Genomic DNA, 20569 nt, shown 5'->3' with positions numbered 1-20569 from the left:
AATGCTTTATTCTCATTATATAAAACAAATAGCCTCCCCAACTTACTATTGTAAATTTCTTTAGAGTTTTAAAATGTACAGAGCTTTCCTATAGAGAAAGTGAATGACTTTGAAACCTGTTTAATATTTTTTTAATTTGATAGTCTCGAATTATTTGAATTCAACAAAATTGAAGGTGGATCTAATCAAGTTGTCAATTAAGAGAACATTAAAATATTTTTTGATGATAGATTGTTCAGTGATTTGGGAAATACAACTCAGAAGATTTTCGAAGAATTGTGTATTATTGTTATTGTTATAACAAAAGTTGTTCCATCTCTACCACTTATCTATTTAAATAAGGTTTCTCAGTATTCAAATTAAGATTTGATGCTGAAACCCCAACTCATTCTGAAAATAACTAAGTATTTATTCACAGTTCTATGGACTAATTAAAAAAGAAACAGCCTCATTAATCTCATTTCTAATACAATAATTAATTTACTTTTAGTAATTACTTCTCAAAATTTGTATTTTATCTAAGTTTCTGTGATTAACAGAAAATAACCATTACTTTGGAATTACATACTATTTCAGCTAAGAAATATGAGATAGGGTAACTTCATTATGATGATCATATTAAAGGAAAATTGTGTGGAAAAATGCAGAATCTAAATGCAGAGAAAGAGAACTACACCAAATTTTAAATCTTTAAAAATTTAATTATTGACTTGCTTTTAACTTGAAAATTATGGCATTAAAACACTTTGGACTTTTATTCCATTCTATACATTTAAAAAGATGCAATGGTTTATTTTTATTTTTATTTACTTTTTTATTTTAGTCCTCACCTGAGGATATTTTTCCATTGATTTTTAGAGATAGTGAAAGACAGAGAGAAATATAGATGTGAGAGAAACACATTGATTGGTTGCCTTCTGCAGGAGCCTACAATCAAGTATGTGCCCTTGACCGGAATTGAACCTGGGACCCTTTGGTCCTCGAGCCAATGCTCTATCCACTGATCCAAACTGGCAAGGGCTGCAACTGTATTATATTAACACTAGAGGCCTGGTGCATGAAATTTATGCACGGAAGCGGGGGGGGGGGGGTCTCTCAGTTCAGCCTACACTCTCTTGCAATCTGGGACTCCTCAGGGATGCCCGACTGCAGTTTAGGCCCAATCCTGCATGGATCCCTGTGAGATAGGACCTAAATTGGCAGTTGGACATCCCTCTCACAATCCGGGACCACTGGCTCCTAACTGCTCACATGCCTGCCTGCCTGATCACCCTTAACCCCTCTGCCTGCCTGCCCACCTGCCTGATCACCCCTAACCCCTCTGCCTGCCTGCCTGATTGCCCCTAACCACTTGTCTGCCTGCCTGATCACCCGTTTGCCTGCCTGCCTGTTTGCCTGCCTGCGTGATCACCTCTAACCACCTCTGCCTTGCCCCCACTGCCGAGGCTTCGAATACATCATTCCATAATATCAAATGTAACAAAATTTATTATCTTTCTCAAAATTTGTATTAATATATAAATTATATTTCTGAATGTTGATTCCAACATTCCGATTATTTATTCAGCATATTCCAAGTATGTCCAGTTCTCTGTACTCCATTTTGGGCATCAGTGATCCAGAATATATATGGGATTTACAGCAACTATAGCAATACTGGGAAATCTCAAAAGTAGTTTTATGTGCTCTTTTCATAGCAAACCTGTGTCAGTATCCCCTAGATTCTTCAAGGACGGGAGACAAGTGGTAGTCCCTGAAGTTTTATATAGTGGAGCAGGGCCCCTTAGGCAATACTAAGAAACAAATCATACTGGCCTAAGAGCACAATTTTCTGGATATTCCTGTAGACACCCCTGGAGGTATAAATTCATTCTTTTCTTAAAGACCATTTATTTATAAACCCTATTTTCTACTTACATGGCTTGGAGTTTCTGGTTGAAGCAAATCACCATCAGAGTTCCCAGAGAGACAAACAAATGGAGAAATAGCAACTCTTCCTTCCTTGCAGCTCATTAAGTGAGACACAAGTTGGGAGTCTTCACATTCTTTCCCTGTGAAATCTGGCCATAACAGGTTGGGATAGATTCGTTTTTAAAAATTAGCAAAATTATCAAGCCTTATGTACCTGTTCTGAACCATGCAATTTTCCAGAACCTATATCATAATGAAGACTGAGGAAGATATATCACATACAGTAAATAGCATCTCTTGGCACAGAATATATTCAATAAATGTTAGCTATTAATGTTGTTATCAATATAAGATTTTGTTTTATATTTTATATTATTTGTTTTGATCAACATGTAATAAAAAATAAGATTTAAATACATTTTTATTAATTTCAGAGAGGAAGGGAGAGGGAGAGAGATAGAAACAGCAATGAGAGAAAATCATTGATTGGCTGCCTCCTGCATGCATCCTATTAGGGATTGAGCCTGAAACCAGGGCATGTGCCCTTGACTGGAATCGCAGCTGGGACCCTTCAGTCTGCAGGCTGACGCTCTGTCCACTGAGCCAAACAGGCTAGGGCAAAGACTAAATTTAAATTGTATGCTCTTTTAACACAGAATTATTATTTTCTTGGTACTTTTTCCCACCGAGCTCAGACTTGGCCTCAAAATATTTTTAGACAGGGTGTTCCAAGTAACCACTATCAGTAGGATTGGAAATATTTTTTCCAATCCTCTTCTTACAAAGCACCAGATCATGCATCAAAATTGGCCCCAATTTGTAATGGAGGCAAGATATTCTCATACTTCTACTTTGCCTCCTCTGAGATGCTCACAGTTCACCACTGTTATCTGCTTTTGTTCATCTTGCTTCCCATTTTAATAGACCCAGAAAGCTACAAACTCCACCTCCTTGACTTTTTTTTCAATTGAAGATGTTAGGATATAACATAATCTGGAAATTACTACCCACAGCTCAACCCATTCCCTTTATTCTAGAAACTTATTTCCTCTTTACTTTCACCTAGAAGAAGAGTTCCATCTAATAGCTTGTGAAAAACAATAGCAAAGATTAATAGTGTGTGCCTATGTGCTAGGCACAGTTTTAAGATATTCACATATGTTGCCTTAATTATTTAAACCTCACACAAACTAAGTAGATAACGTTATTGTTGAGAAAATTGAAGCATGAATATGGTGGTCATTTGTCCAAGGACTCACTGCTAATAAGTAGCAGAGCCAAAGTATACATCCAGGTATCTGCTAAGAGTCGATGTTCATTAACATTATGTGTATTTCGCCGAAACCGGTTTGGCTCAGTGGATAGAGCGTCGGCCTGCGGACTCAAGGGTCCCAGGTTCGATTCCGGTCAAGGGCATGTACCTTGGTTGCGGGCACATCCCCAGTAGGGGGTGTGCAAGAGGCAGCTGATCGATGTTTCTCTCTCATCGATGTTTCTAACTCTCTATCCCTCTCTCTTCCTCTCTGTAAAAAATCAATAAAATATATTTTTAAAAAAACAAAAAAAAAAAACATTGTGTATTTCTTCTCAAGGGAAAAAAAGGTGACCGAATAGTCTCTAGTTTCTCTTCATCTCATATATGCTCTTACTCCATTTTCCAGGCTTGTCCCAAAAGCAACCTTTAATCAAGATGGATTATAAATGACTCTATCGAGTTTCAATCTCCACTGAACTTTACATTTTTAATAATTTATTTCTTTGGAAAGCAGAAGGAATCTTCTAATTCTAAGACAGACTGATATTTCCAGGGCTCTGTTCTTTTCTGGGATAAAATAATCTTAGGCAAGATTATTTATGTATTAAGTTGTTCCACAATGAAGATAGATATACTTACTTATTTTTGACAATGGAAGTTGATATTCCTGTTTCATATCAGCCAATTTGGAAACAATTTGTAGGAAGGAGGCAAAGTCCTTTGTAATTTGCATGTTATACTTATGTAAAGCAGCATTAAAATCCTCAGGGAGATCCTCGAGGAAGACCTAAATGATCAAGGAGATCATCAAGGACTCAAAATGGTGAAATATTTGCAGAGAGGTCCATATACATTCCTTGAAAACTGAAATTTTGGAAGAAGGCCATAGATAAATGCAATATAATTCTACAATTATCTATTTCTTTAGTAATGTAATGCTTTTGTTCCTTCATCTATGAAATTAACATAACATTCACTTTTGTTTCCATTTGCATTTATCAAAACCAATAACTGCTCCTAAAAATGTGCTTTCATGCTACTTCATCTAAACCACTTTTTAAATATAAGCATGGCTTCAAATAAAGTAGACTTGTGAATAGTTCAAAACAAATCTAGTGATATATTTGGAGAGCAAGAAACAACACAAAATATACTTATATGTCTGAAATAAACCTCACTCATTTGTGAAGGTTATTAAAACCTCACTGGATTCATTTTGTTAATTATTCTACCAATTACAATATTAGAATAATAAACAAAATCAGCAAAGTTGCAGGATATAATATCAACATTTAAAACTGAGTGGTGTTTCTGTACACTAAGTATATGAAAAGGAAGGCAATCTCACTCAAAACAGCATCAAAAAGGATAAAATACTTAGGAATAAATTTAACCGAGTTAGTGAGACATCTCTATACTGAAAAGTATAAAACACTGATGAAAGAAGTTATAGCAGACATGCTAATGGAAAGACATACCATGTTCATGGATTAAAATAATTGGTACTGCTATGATGTCAACACTTCCCAAGTTAATCTACAGATGTGATGCAATTCCTAACAAAATCTCAATGGCATTTTTTACCGAAGTAGAAAAAAAAAATCTTAAAATTCATATGGAATCATGAAAGATCCTGAATAGCCAAACTTATCTTGAAAAAAAGAACAAAGCTGGAGGCATCACACTTTACTTCAGAATACATTATAAAGCTACAGTAATTAAAACAGTATGGTATCGGCATAAGGAATGACATATACGTAGATCAATGTAACAAAATAAGAGAGTCTAGAAGCAAATCCATAGATATGTGGTAAGCAGATCTTTAATAAGGTAGCCAAGAACACACAATGGGGAAAGGAGAGTCTCTTCAACAAATGGTGTTGGCAAAACTTGATATACACATGTAAAAAAAAATGAAATTGGACCCTTAACATACACTTTACATAAAAACAAACTCAAATGAATTAAAGACTTAAATGTAACACCTAAAACCAAAACTTATAGTAGAAAATATAGTTATATTGGTCTTATCAATACTTTTTTATATATATAATACCAGAAGTGTAGGAAACAAAAAAGAAAAATAAACAAGTGGGACTATATCAAGCTAAAAAGCTCTGCATAGAAAAGGAAATAATCAACAAAGTGAAAAGGCACTTCCAGAATGGGAAAAAATATTTCTAAACCATCTACATGATAGAGGCAAAGGACTTGAATAGACATTGCTCCAAAGAAGATATACAAACAGTCATCATGTGTGTTAAAGTTGCTCAACATCACTAATCATGAGGAAAATGCAGATCAAAGCCACAATGAGATATCATCTCATACCTATTAGGATGACTGTTACCAAAAACAAAACAAAAAGACAAAAAACAAACAAAACAAAAACACAAAAAGATAAGAGTTGAAGATGTAGAAAAATCAGAACCCTTAGACACTGTTGTTGGGAATGTAAATTGGTATAGCCATTATGGGAAACATAGGGAGGTTTTTTCAAAAAGTTGAAAATAGAACTACCATATGATCCAACAATCTCACTTCTGGGTATAGATACAAAGAAATTGAAATCAGGATCTTGAATACATATGTTGATCCCAATGTTTACTGCAACATTATTCACAACAGTCAAGCAACACGAATGTCCATCAGTAGATGAATGGATAAGATTATGCAGCACATACATACAATAGAATATCATTTAGTCTTTAATAAAAGGAAATATTGCCATTTGAAACAACATGAATTAACTTAGAGGATATTATGCTAAGTAAAATGAGCCAATCATAAAAGGACAAAAACTACATAATTCTACTTATTAAAAATAGTCATGCATTGAAGTAGAGAACAGAATGAGAATAGAATGGTGGTTGCCAGGGGCTAGGTGGAAAAGGAAATGGGGAGTGGTTTTTCATTGAATATAAAGTTTCTATTATGAAAGATAAATAAGTTCTAGATATGTATGTACAACACACTGTAGTTAATAATACAGTATTGTATACTTTAAAATACATTAGGAGAATAAATATCATGTTATGTTCCTACCAAAATAAAAACACACATAAAAGCACAAGAAAAATTGTGTAGGTGACAGATTGAATAATGTATATATACATGTATTTCATATTTTCAAACTCATTAAGATATATACACTAAATGTGTGCAATTTTTAGTATCAATTATACCTCAATAATGCTAAAAAAAATAAGGTAAACATATATATACTTAGTATGTTATCAAATCAACCACAATATATTTACCCTGTTTTAAGCTATGTTTAGAACATATACTAAGTATAAGTATACATTTATATATGAAAATAAACAGGAGTGAAAAAAATTATCTTTTTTTAGCTTTCATTATTTTGGTTAAAAAGTCAGCTATCAATCTTATTGCTCTTTTCAAGGAAATGTCTATTTCAGTTCTAGCTGATCTATGATTGTCTGTTTTTAATTTCCATTAGTATTCATTTAATGCTTATTTATATTTATCTTTCTTGAAGTTGACTACACTTTTGAAACTATGGAGGGCTATCTTTCATCAGCTTCAGAAAACTCCCAGCTATTAGTTCTGAATACTTTCCCAACATTTTTCTCCTTCATCTTCTTCTAGGATGTCTCATATATAACATTAACCCTTTTGAGTATGATTCACATGTCCCTTATGCTATCTGCTTTTATTTTCACTTTTTTTATCCTGGTGCTATAGTTTGAATACTATCTATTCAGTGGTCTATCAACTCACTGATTCTGACTTCTGATATATATATTCTAATCAGATATTATATTTTTTCAATTCTGTAATGTCCATTAATTATTTGGTGAAATTCTCCATCCTTTCACCACTTTTAGCTATCTCTTCCCTTATTTTCTTGAACATATTAATCATACTTAAAATCCTTTTATCTTAACTCCAGTATCTGGATCATCTGTGTGTCTACTACTATTGTCTGCTTTTCTTCCTGGTAAATTGGTCATATATTCTTGCTTACTCAGTTGTGTGTGTTTTTTCATTTTGGGGATTTTTTTGGTGTTTACTTTTTACCCCAGAAAAATGTTTTTAGGAGGACATGAAAGGCTTTAAATGATGTTATCTTCCACCAGAATGAGTTCTCCCACTTTTCTGTTTGACCAAGTCAGTGGTCGGCAAACTGTGGCTTGTGAGCCACATGCGGCTCTTTGTCTCCTTGAGTTTTTAGCAAAGGCCAGTTTAGGAGTACCCTAATTAAGTTAATAACAATGTACCTACCTACATAGTTTAAGTTTAAAAAATTTGGCTCTCAAAAGAAATTTCAATCATTGTACTGTTGATATTTGGCTCTATTGACTAATGAGTTTGCTGACCACTGGACCAAGTGAATGAAGGTGTGATCACTTCAGTACAAGTATAGATTGAAGTGGGTTGGTTCTTTTTTACAGTTTTAATAATAAGCCTCAGTCATTATCTGATTTATCTCTGTTTTTACATCACGGTCCTCTTAGGATTTTAGTATGAGGCTGATCACTCTCAGTCTTCTCAGCCCTAAAAGACTGCCAAAAATCCACCGCTTCCCTAACTTACTATTATATCTTACAGCCCTAAATGGCTGCAAATATATCTTGAAGGGATACAAACAAATAAATAAATGTCAAACCCTTCCCTCCAATGGGTTTTCATTTAAGAAATGCTATAAGACTACAAAAAAGTTGGTTCAGTGCCCCAACATTTCATGAAGATCTGGTACTCCATAAATGTTCGGTGTTTAAAACTCACCAAGTTTTTCAAGTTTCTAGTCTGTCGCTCCAGCCCCATGTGATTACTAATAGCTTTATTGGTTGGTTATTTTTGTTTTGTGTGTATGTTTTATTTGCTTCTTTATGGCATAGCAGAGGCTCTCTGCATATGCTAAATACTATTTTCAACTCATTTCTAGAATAGAGAAATTCTTTGGAAGAAAAATCCTAGTTGGAGATTCCTATCACACCTTGGATAAGTTCTTGGCATTTTATCATTTTAGCCAGTCTAATCCTCATTATGCTCACAGCTCTCCCTTACAATAGGAGTGATGGTCATCTACCTAAAAGTGCACAAATTTACAATAATATTTAAGCAAAAAAGAGAGAGACAGAGGAGACCTCTACGCAAAATCATATTTTATGGTATTTTTATGATGACTTTTTATAAGAAAAGAGATACTGAATTTTATTTTATGTTAACTATTTATTTAAACAAAATATTAAGTAATAGTTTTAAGATGTACTTGTGATTATAAAAATGTGAAGCTAATATAGGTCAATGCCTAAAGATGTGTTCACTGGTCTAGAGAACATTCTGTGAGGCATATGATTTGTAATTTGACATTGGTGGTTAGACAATGTAGATGAACTCTTATGTTTTACTAAAGTTATGCAGTATAACCAGCCTATCTCACTTTCTCAGATACTAGTAAAGTACATTATTCATAGTATTTAATGTTGAATTAATTATAGGAAATCATGGTCAAGAAAATGTTGCAAATAAAATTGCAAAAGGGTTTTCCTGTTTTTAGTCTATGTGAGTCAAGAAATGATTTCTTAGATGACTATTCTGATCTCTTCTCCAGGAAGGACTTTCTAGCTCACAACATATACTTCCTGTCCACAGACCTACTTCCAGGTTAAAAAAAAAATCCTAAGAGAACTGTAGATTCTATGACAGGAATTATTAGTTCACTTAATGTACAATAACCTACATTTTTTCTTTTGGCCACTAAATACTATAATTTGGCACTTTCAAATAGAAAACATGAGTAAACATTTTTATCCTATATTTTCCTCAAGGTATTCAAGCTTTTGATAGATTTATAGGAGGAAATTTATGAATTACAGAAAGAAAAATTATTTATACATAAAATAGTTGAATTAAAAATATGACAATGATTACAGAAAGAACAAGTTATCTATATATATAAAAGCCTAAGAGACCATTACAACTGAATGACCGGAACGACCAGAATAACCAGATGACCAGCTGGTAGCTATGATGTGCAGTGATCCAGACCTTGCTGCTGGGGTCCTGACAGCCCCGAATCTGGTTCACCCACACCCTGGACTCAGACATTTGTGATGACTATTAATAAATCACAAGGACAAACAGTAGACAGAGTAGGAATATTCCTTCCTAAAGCCTTTTCGGACATGGTCAGTTATAGCTATGTTTATAATTTTGTTTTCTCTAAAGTTTAAGAGTGTGTGATATTAAAGTTGTAAATACTTCATCACAAGGGAAATTAGTCAAGCACTCTGCAAATGTTTTTACTCTTAATGTGGTATACAGGGAGATATTAGAATAAGTTTAATCAATTTATCGGTCACTGTTTATACCAATGTTGTTATTATATCATGTTTTTGTTGTTTTTATATCATGTTTTTATATCATGTCGTTATTGTTTTAATATCATGTTATTGTTTAATTATTAATAAATTTATATATTCTTTTCATATATATTTTACTAATTGTCTTTCATCTCTGACACTTCTATTATAGAGAAAGGGCAAATAGCAATATTAAAATATTTCTTCTAATTAATTCCCTTTTAATGTGCATGAATTCGTGCACCAGGCCACTAGTTTGTATATAAAACAATTGAATCCTACACTTAATAAAATTCTGCTGCTGCTGAATCATTTATGGTAGGATTTATTGATCTTAAATATTTAGTGTTATCAGAATAATAAATTTTACCTTTGATTGATAAAACTTGACAGTACTTTCTTGGAACTTTGCTGGAATATATCTTCTTCCAAACAGATTTGCCAACACCAACACAAGCTTTTCCATAACATCTTGAGAAAAATATTTTGAGCCTACATAAAACAAAGCATTTTGTTAACAAATGTAAAAAAGTATGTTAATACTATATTTAATGTTTAAATTGAATATTATTTTGCATTTCATTTCATGTAAATTAAAAATTTTAATGAATACAGCAACTAAGGAATGATTCTATCTCTGGAAATTATATGTCTATGCCTTCTTTTTTATTTTTGCTACTCCCACTCAACTTGGGACTTTAGTTATTCTAACCACAAATTGTCTTATCACCTTGCCTGGATTCTTCCCTTTTCAGTCTATGATCAGTGTTCCTAAAGCATTTTATGATCACATCTCTCACCTATTCAACAATCTCCGATTATATCTCAGTGTATCATAAACACAACCCAATCTCCTTAGCCTAGCACTTAAGGCTTTACAAAATTCATCCCACAAATAACCTCTCTCTACCTTATCTTTCTGTCATTCACATTAAGATACTAGTGGCCCAGGGCACAAAATTTATGCACATTAAAAGGGAATTAATTAGAGGAAATATTTTAATATTGCTATTTGCCCTTTCTCTATAATAAAAGTGTAAGAGATGAAAGAAAATTGGTAAAATGTATATGAAAATATCCCTCCTATCAGAGTCTGGGGCATGCCATGGGACCCAGAGTCAAGTTCCCGCCCACCCACGTGCACCTCGAAATCGCAGGAGACCCAGATCCGGCTGGCCCTACCCCTGTCAAGCCTCACAGGGCGGGAGGAGCAGCCTCAAGTCCCCCAGACCAGTGCTGGGCTGGGGGCACAGCCTCAGGTCCCCCATCAAGCCCAGTTGGGCGGGGGCACAGCCTTAGGTTCCCTGGCCTGGTACCAGGTGGGGAGCATGGCCTCAGGTCCCCTGTCAAGCCCCACCAGGCAGGGGATACTGCTTCAGGTCCCCGGGCCCAGCACCGGGGTTGGGGGCACAGACTCAGGTCTCCCGGCCCCAGCGCCAGGGCAGGGAGCATGGTCTCAGGTCCCCCAGCCCTGATGCAAGGGCGGAACGACCATTTGCATATTAGCTCTTTATTATATAGGCTATTATATAGGATAGGATGGTCAACTTGACTTACTTTCAGTCCATCACAACACATGAGAATTATATTATAGTGGTTTAAAAGGTGCTAAGTTAATAACTTGGGCTCTGGAGGCAGACTACTTATATTTGAGTCTTGGCTCCGACACTAAAAATTTGTGACCATGGCAATTTATTTAACTTCTCTGTGCCTCAGTTTCCTCATTTACAAAATAGTGATAGCCATGTTATCTACCTTATGAAGTTACCAAATTTTCTATCTCCATGTTTGTAACCACATACATACACTGCCCTCTCCACATACAAACATAGTAATAAACATAAACTGCACATCCTGTAACATGAAATTATTTCTCCTTTCACAGAGCCTTTGGGAGGACAGTTTCACCAAACAATGCATGTTCAGAATATATTAACTAGAATCATTGTGCAAAATAGAGTATTTCTATCAATTAATGATAAAAGACAAAGTAATGCTGAAAAAGGCAGATTTCACCAGTTATTAGGAAGTCTAAAAAATTTAAATACAAAGTGGGAAACATTTCTCTCAAGGACACTGGTTAGGGGATCTATTTAATTATAAAAATCAAACATTGTATTAAATGTAATATTATTACACAGGCATTGCAAATGGAATTAACAAAAATTAATATAATATTGGCAAAAACAAACAGGGTGAAAATAAGATTCTATATTATGCAATTAATATGCTACCAGCTATTTAAATACAGTATAGTTATATTCAAAGAAAAAAGATTGGGAAAATATTCATAAATAATAGCAAATATGTTTAACATAATGCTTGAGAAAAATATTCTCATCCTTTTTCTGTGATGAGAATATACTAAATTTAATTAAAAGAAAATGTTTATGAAAATATTATATATTATTTAATGTGTTTTAAATCCTGGAGTCAAGGAATCACTGAAGTTAGTAAGAAGTTGACATTTTAAAATAGGTATCACAAAATATACCTACATATAATCTATATTAGTAGGTATGTAAAAGTTTATTTTACCTAATTTGGTATCTCTAAATTATCTGAATATTACCTTTTATTTTATTTGTAGAAAAAAATATTCCTGAAATACTAACTTCACTATAGCCTCTATTGCTAATTTTAGACTATAAACAAGAAACAACAAGCTTACCTTTCTGGGTTGGCTGACAGAGATTATGGAAAAGGCCACTTACAAGAAAACTGACAAAAACAAGATTAGAAGGCTCGTGATAATGCAAATGTGATACAAGTCCAGCAAAACCCATTGGATTACCTTCTTGATCTAAATAGCCCTAAAAAACAAATATAATCTATTGGTTTGACTCAATTCACCATTTTTATTAATCATAAGTAATGTATCAAGTGCCAGTTTAAAATAGTAATTAATGCTAATATAAGAGAGATTGGTAATCATTACCTGGCCCAGTGTTGATAATTATATAAATTAAAAGTAGTGTTAATCATTAGATATAACATTCTAAAGGTTACAATTAGTTCATCATGATAAGAAATAGAGATGGTAGCAATCTTATGTCACAAAAAGAAGTACCATCATACCTCTTTCACCAGGAACTGCAAGGAAAATAAGAAGTAAAGTTTTAACATCTCCATGGTTTTGGGCCGTTTGAAGGACAGCAGTGAATGCTTTAGTACTGACAGCACCTTTAAAGAAGAATACCTGAAGTCACCCCATGTTGGTAATACAAGATAGATTTGTAAATAATACAGGTGTAACACAATTTTTTAAATTGTTCTGTATATTATGATGTTTTGACATCTTAAAAAACCAGCCTGGCTGGGGAAAGACCAACCCTCCCAGGTCTAGTAATACATAAAGATAACAACTTGCCTAAAAGCATGCCTCTTCTATGCAAACCAGCCACACTCAAGTTCATACCCCAACTACTCCCTTGCCTAACTCACACACCAAGCCAATATTCCTCTTGCCCTAATTCACCCCAGAGCCAGAGACTAGGCAGTTAGAGGTCACTCACATAGCCCAATGCCTTTGGAATTATTCAAATTAGCAAATCCTAAACTGTTTACTCTGACTTGTCTTGCCTTTCCTGTGGAAACTCACATAAAGGCGGTGGCCTAAGCTGTCCCCTGCTCCTGTCTTCTGCCTCCTGACCACCCTGGTGTGTTCTGCATGTAGTCCTGGATGGCATGCTATGCCTCCTGTCACTAGGACCTGTAAGAATACTACTTTGTTTTTCTGAGCCTCTCCTTTGTCTCCTGTTGTGGCCTAGTTGGCAAAGGTAGCGAGTTAGGTATTAAAGGAAAAGGGAACAAAACTGGCTAAGCCTGATTAACTGGAGAGTTACAGCTTCACCTACAACCCAGGGGATAAGCGCATCCTTGGCCAAAGTCCCAAGCAGGCAGAAAGACTGTCTTTCCAATCTCCCCAGGGAACAACTGGATTACAGAGGGGGAGGGATAAGCAGTAAGGGGGAATTCCTTGGATGGGCGAATGTGCAGTAGAAGCCTGATGATGAAGCAGAACTTAGAGGCATGCACAGTAGGAGCCATAGTGGAGACAATAAAGGGGAGGGGTCTAGCCTGGGAAAAGGATTGGATAGGATAAGGTCACAAAACCCAACAAGATTCAGGATAGGGATTGGATAGAGAGAGGGCCCAGCACAGCTCCAGGAAAACCCAGGAAACAGGTTGGACAACTGGAAAGACAGCCTGCTTGTTTCTGAAACCCAGAAAAAATATAGAAGATCAGCAAGGACCTTGGGGAAGCTGCTGCTAGAGCCTGCCTGCCCTCTGCATCCCCCAGGGCATATTATTTTTTTCCACCCCAATAAGTCTTGCCACTGTGCTTCAACTTTCACACCTTTGTCCCTGAAATGCTTTTCTCTGGCATCTCAAGAGCCCATTTCTTCTGGCAATAGCCTCACCTGATTGACCATCACATAAAAGAAAATATGATAGACATTACCCATATCTATCATAGCACATATACCAGCACTATATAGGATTCAATTAGATTTCATATTACTTGTTTTACCATGTTCTTAGGTGGCAGATCTATCCTTTAATGAACAGAACATATAAAACAGAATAATCAGGAATGAATGATACTGCCAAATAATCTGGTAATAAATGCAAATTGAGTTTAAAAGCTTATAGCTCTTGGATTGTTCTGGAAGAAAGTAAGTACTGTATTATTGTATGTCCTACAACATTATACACTATACAGGGCAGACAGGGCCCTGTGGGAACCCTAATCAGTCAGTGTATACCAGATGTTCAAGGCCACTCTGAGCATGGGAATCCTAATCAGTGTATTCAAGGCTAATTTTCTATATGCAGCTACAAAAGCAGGGATGCAGCAAGCTACACACTGCACCAACGTGACTTTCTATAGCCCAAATACTGAGGTCACTGTTAGGCATAAAGTTTATTTTGTTTGAGCTTATTTGAGCTTCTATATAAGTTGCCACTGACCATCCTGTGGTTGGCTCCTATACAGCTCCGATGTTTGGGGCTTCATTGTAAAGAAGATGTATTACTGACCAGCTGAGGTGAGGTTGTTTTGCTAGGATGATTCCTATGCTTGCTACTGTATTAGCAAGGATTGCTTTGTGTTTGCTACTGTGTTAGCAAGAACTGCTTTTTAAAAATTTTTTTAAATATATTTTTATTGATTTCAGAGAGGAAGGGAGAGGGAGAGAGAGATAGAAACATCAATGATGAGAGAATCATTGATTGGATGCCTCCTACATGCCCCTCCTGGGGATCAAGCCCACAATCCAGGCATGTGCCCTTGATCGGAATCTAACCCAGAACCCTTCAATCCACAAGCCAATGCTCTATTCACCGAGCCAAACCAGCTAGGGCAAGAACTGCTTTGTTTAATGGCTCCTTAGCAGCAATGGCCACTTGGGTTGCAATAAAGATGCTCTTATAGGCCTGTGACTTCTCATGTCTTCTCCGTCTTCTAAGACCCAACATCCAAGGAGGTCCAGCCCCTGGCTGAGGAACTCAGACCCAACAGGTCTCTTTCACAATGCACTTTCACAAAGATGAAAATAAGATTATTTCATTATGAATTTTAAATCTCTCATTCTGGGATTAGACAGAAAATATTTATCTGAAAAATAAAACCTTCAGGAAAATCTGTAACCTTGTTCTGAAGTTCAATTTAATATAAATATAAAATAGTGTTAAAAACCAAATACCAAATAAAAAAAATAAAAAACAAACAAAAAATGCATGCCTAGAAAAATGACTTTATGATGACCAAAATGATAATGTAATTGTCTTTGAATAGGTATGGGTGTATTTTTCGTCTTTCAACTTTCCACATTATCCAAATATTATTTGATGAACTTGGGTTACTTTTTTATGAAAAACAGACTTTTATTATAAAATAAGCATAAAAAATATTTTTGTTCCTAATGGTGAAAACAGGAATCTAACCCAGATCTTTTTAAATCCATAGCCAGCACCTTTAACAACTACTATAGAACAATGTCTATCACACATGAAAACCATAATCTCAGGTGATGCCAAATGCCCATCCAGCTACAAATTCTACGATAGATACAGGAGACAAACAAAACTAATAGACCCTCCACTCCCAATTCTTTATTATTCAGGATAGTACAAACATTAAAGAGTGATGAAATGGAAAGTTATTGCTACAGTACCTTTGCCTGGGCGTCCTCTGGGTCATCTGCCTTCGAAGCCAGGACCATGAGTTGCAGAACCAGGGTTATGCTGAAGGGAAACTGTCCTCTCAGCTCAGGAACATTGGATTTTATGAGTTTTTGTATTTTGGGGAATGGAATATCAAAGAAATATACATCTCCCAGCAGGTCTTGACCTCGTCTTCCAGCACGTCCGGACATCTGTAAACAGAAAGAATAACAGTGTAAGATTTATCTACATACTTTTAACATCACATTTAGAAGCAAGCCTTTACCTTGGGTTGGAACAAGGAAATTGTGCCTACATGACACCATTAAATTACTTCATGTAAAATCCAATTATGTAGCCCTTAGGAAATTTAACAAGGCTGGGATAGAGCTGAAAATCAGACGTTTATCATTATTATGCACTTATTTCATGTCAAAAATTGTGCTAGGTAATTGTATAATCTATAGAAGAAACAAACAAGCAAGCAACCCCCCCCCAAAAAAAAAAACACAAGAAGACCAGATCCTCATTTCAAGTTTATTTACAGCTTAACTTATACCAGTTCTCTACCTTCCCATCTCCTCCTTCCTCATCCTTTTCTCTCTCACAGACAAGTGTGCTGAGTTACAAACCACCATAAAAATTGTGCACAAGTTGAGGAAATACATGAGTGAGGTAAAATTCTGAAACACTACTTGTAAAAGGCAAGTTAAGAACAAACTCTTTACAGAAGTTATATTAGTTCTGGTTTTTAAGTGCTTAGAATGTGCTAAGTCCTGGAAACTTTTTTTATACAAACCTCACAACTATATGAGGTAAATCGACTCATTATCCCCATATTACAATGCAGAAATCGGGACATGGGGAATATCAGAAACTTGCCCATAGTCATATACCCAGGACATCGTTTGGGCGATCCAGGAGTCAAACCTTGACATTTTGACTTTCAAATTCATTATCTGAAATATCATAACACCATGGCTCATGAGTCCTAAATATGAGGCTCCCAAAGTTGAGATGGGAGGAGAGTTCATGCACAGCTTGGGGCAGGGGTGGGGGGGGGGTGGGGAAAGACAGGGGTTGGTACCGTAGGAGGAGGTGGGGAAGGGACAAGGTTCTATAAAGGTTACAAAGTATTTAGAGCCCAGCCAGTGCGGCTCATTGGTTGTCAACCTATAAACCAGAAGGTTCAATTCCCAGTCAGAGCACATGCCTGGGTTGCAGGCTTGATTCTTACTGGGGGGTGTGCAGGAGGCTGCAGATCAATGATTCTCATCATTGATGTTTCTATCTCTTTCTCTCCTTCTCCCTTGCTCTCTGAAATCAACCAATCAATAAATCAATCAACATCTTTTTTTAAAAGAAGTGTTTAGAGAGAAAGGGATGGGGGCACTTAGATAAAATTTTGAATATTGGCTGATATATCTAAATTTGACACCTCCAGCAAAAAATATTCATCAAATGTTCCTGAGCTGGGAAACCACATGAAAACAAACTATACCACATGCAGGACATATCTGAGTAAGGAAAAGTGAAATTCAGGAACAATGTCATGTGCACAGGGACTGAACAAGAAAATGCTCACAGACACTTTCACTATGTATCTTCCCTATAAGTCACTTCATTTAAATTCTTGCAAATGCTATGGGATAATAATTATTATTCCTATTCTGGAGATAAGAAGGATCCCGCAGTTTGCATATCTCACCTGAGGTCACATGACTGGATAGTGATGGTCACATAACCCCCAACTCATGAGCTTTTCATTATACCACAGCTAAAAATGACAGGCCAGCATGCCTAAACATCAAGGTGTGCCAGCATGTTGGTAAACTAAAGGCTCATATTTTCTTTATTTTATGGCCATATTTTAGTAATGCAATAGAGAATTAATGCAGATCACAATACCTGTCTGTAATTTAAAGCATCCAGATACACTGAGTTTTGAGCAAAAACCACAGATTTACAAGGCATATTGATTCCTAAAGCAAGTGTCCCGGTAGCTGTCACCACCTAGAAAGAGAATAAAGCAATTACCTCATAAAATAAGATTTCTATAAAATGCCATATAGTTACTGAATTTTGAACTTCAATTAAGCCATAGTGGTGTTCTTGCTATACCACAAACATATCAAGCACATTCCCAGCTCAGGGCCAACATACCAGTCACTCTTTGCTGGGCATACAATATTCTTTTCCAAATGGTCTTTTATCTGGTTTATTCAGTTCTCTGCTCAAATAGCAAAGAGAAATGTATGGCCTACCATATTCAAAATAACCACCCCTGTCATCATTATTTCTTGCCCAGTCCTACAGTATTTCTCTTCATAGCATTAATCACTACCTCAAGTATTATTTTTTGTTTACTTTGCCTGTGCCAGACTCCAAGCCCCATTCAGCATTGTTTCCCCACAGTGAGGACCTGGCACATGAGAATTGTTCAGTAAATATTTTTTAACAAATGATTAGAATAGAAAGGGAATGTCCCTGTGAGAATGTAATATTTTTTTCAAACCCTGGGCAACTGCTTACTTCATCACGAAGTTTATTTGTGAAGTTTATTTGTAACCTTACTTCATTGTGAAGGTTATTTCTATGCATTAACAAATCTAAGAGCAAAGTAAAGTTCCACTTCTTCCCTGAATTGCCATGACAACTGACCAGAAAAGGAGTAGTGAAAACTTTAAAGTTTACTACATGATTCACTTTGGCTTATTTTTTTTCATATCTTGCAGGATATTTCTAATTGCCCTCTCTCTTTATATTGATTATCATATATGTGTCATGGTTAATAGTTATGTATATGAGGTAATTTTCTCTATTCTGTAACAGATTTATACATCTGTCAAAATGCAACAAAGTATTTAATAATAATAAAAATGAAAAAGGTAGGAACATTACATTTAGAATAAATGTAATTTATTACATATACTAGAACATTACATATAATAGAATAAATGCCTTTTAAAAAATGTGTTCTTTCGCCCTAACTGGTTTTGCTCAGTGGATAGAGCATTGGCCTGAGGACTGAAGAGTACCACGTTCGATTCCGGTCAAGGGCATGTACCTTGGTTGCGGGCACATCCCCAGTAGGGAGTGTGCAGGAGGCAGCTGGCTGATGTTTCTCTCTCATCAATGTTTCTGACTCTCTACCCCTCTCCCTTCCTCTCTGTAAAAAAATCAATGAAATATATTTTTTTAAAAGCGTGTTCTTTGTAGCAAAGCTATCATTATTGCCATATCACTTTTCTATCATGATCTAACAACTACTATTTGACAGGTACTAACCAATAGACACAGACAACAGGGGGATGAGGGCATGAGTGTGAGGGATGGGGGGTAATGGGAGGATAAGAAGACATATGTAATATCTTAATCAATAAAGAAATTAGAAAAAAACAGGTACTATTTTAGATAGGATATGCTGATGCAAATAGGTGTGCCTCTCTCCCTCAATTCATAATGATGCAGGAAAGTTTGTCCCATTATTAATTTTTAAAATATGTAAATAACTTGTTATTATTTAAGATAAAAGCTAAGCAAAGTTGTTAATGATATATTTTGAGATTATTTCCAGACTACAGATATACCCTTTAATTATGGTGTCAGAATTTTCCTCACATTTATTTATTAAAATTAAAAGATACCCAGAGTAGGAAAATCAATCTCAAGCTCAATCTTTCTTTCTCCAATACCCCTCACACACACACACACACACACACACACACACACACACACACACACACATTGAACATCCTACAAAAAATTTAATATGGATAACTTGGAAAAGGCTCTATTTTAAAATATTATTAAAGGAAGATGGTGGCGTAGATAAACACCTAAACTGTTGCCTTATACAACAATTTCAAAACTACAACTAAAAGACAAAACGTCTATCACCCAGAACCACAGGAAAGCTGGCTGAGTGACAGTTCCACAACTAGAAGGAAAGAGAAAAGAGCATTCAGGGCACAAGCGCTGAAAAGCTGTGGTAACGGAGGCGCGGGATCCGGGCTGGTGGCAGATCCTGGCTGGTGACGGGTGTTGTTTTCTTCAACCCGAAGTATGACAAGCACCTGATTTCTCTGAAATCTACTTTCTGGGGAGACGCGGGGGACCCAAACTCCTATGGGGAGAAGCTGGACTGTCTGCCATCGGGTCAGAAAGTGAGGGTGGCTTGCTTGCAGAGCTGCGCACAGGAATAATTGCTTGCTGCGCTGGGGCGTGGGACACGGGGGCGTGGTCAGAGGCGCGGGGATGACTAGCTGGCAGCCATTGCTGTTTGCCACACCCTAGCCATGTGATGCCCTGAGACTCCGCCCCACACAACTTACAAACACACCCAAGCTCCAAACAGCGGCTTTTGCATATGAATGGCCTTCCCTATCTCAGTTTAACCTAGCAAACTTGCAACCCGGTTCAGACAGCTCCAAAGCCTCCAAGCTCCAAGCAGGAAGGAGAGGACTGTGGTTCTCGCTGTAGCTCCTGCAGGGTGGCCTCAGACAGTAGCTGAACTGCACCCCATTGGAGATCCAGGAGCCAGTGTACCTAGTGGTCAGTGTGAGACACCAGATTTCAACTCCTCACATCCATAAGTGACACATTCAGTAGGCGGACTCAGTGAGCACCAAAGCCCCACTGAAACAAGGCCTGCACCATAAGCGTGTCTCCAGTGCAGCAGTTCTTCCATTATAGACACAGCGGGTCCTCACAGCCAATTGGCCTGGAGGTCAATTCCTCCCAGTGTACCAACAGCAATCAAGGCTTAACTACACCGAGACTGCACTCAGCCCACAAAGGGGTGTACCAAGAGTGTCCACCTCAGGTGATAGGGGAGGCTGAGCTACTGGCCCCTATAGGTCACCTACCACACAAAGCCACTCCATCAACACAGGGAAGCAGC

The 20569-nt window shown here is 36.4% G+C and overlaps 1 protein-coding gene across 3 annotated transcripts in view; it reads right to left on the bottom strand.

Annotated features, from left to right (window-relative positions):
• The window catches only part of LOC307100199 (putative ATP-dependent RNA helicase DDX60), a 105612-nt gene that overhangs the window by 12849 nt on the left and 72194 nt on the right, over positions 1 to 20569 (bottom strand). For 2 of the 3 annotated variants that reach the window (XM_079772559.1, XM_079772561.1), the window contains 7 exons: positions 17575 to 17679; positions 15678 to 15878; positions 12577 to 12681; positions 12170 to 12311; positions 9869 to 9990; positions 3806 to 3953; positions 1918 to 2060 (listed from right to left, as the gene is read on the bottom strand). In XM_079772559.1, the coding sequence (XP_079628685.1) occupies positions 1918 to 2060; positions 3806 to 3953; positions 9869 to 9990; positions 12170 to 12311; positions 12577 to 12681; positions 15678 to 15878; positions 17575 to 17679 (966 nt within the window). The remainder of the gene's footprint in view (positions 1 to 1917; positions 2061 to 3805; positions 3954 to 9868; positions 9991 to 12169; positions 12312 to 12576; positions 12682 to 15677; positions 15879 to 17574; positions 17680 to 20569) is intronic. The other variant, XM_079772560.1, reaches the window with a different exon arrangement.

The sequence above is a fragment of the Cnephaeus nilssonii genome (assembly GCF_951640355.1).
Source record: "Cnephaeus nilssonii genome assembly, chromosome: 5".
Taxonomy (NCBI): domain Eukaryota; kingdom Metazoa; phylum Chordata; class Mammalia; order Chiroptera; family Vespertilionidae; genus Cnephaeus; species Cnephaeus nilssonii.
Note: the sequence above shows the minus strand (reverse complement) of the source record. Positions and strands in the feature narration are given on the sequence as shown.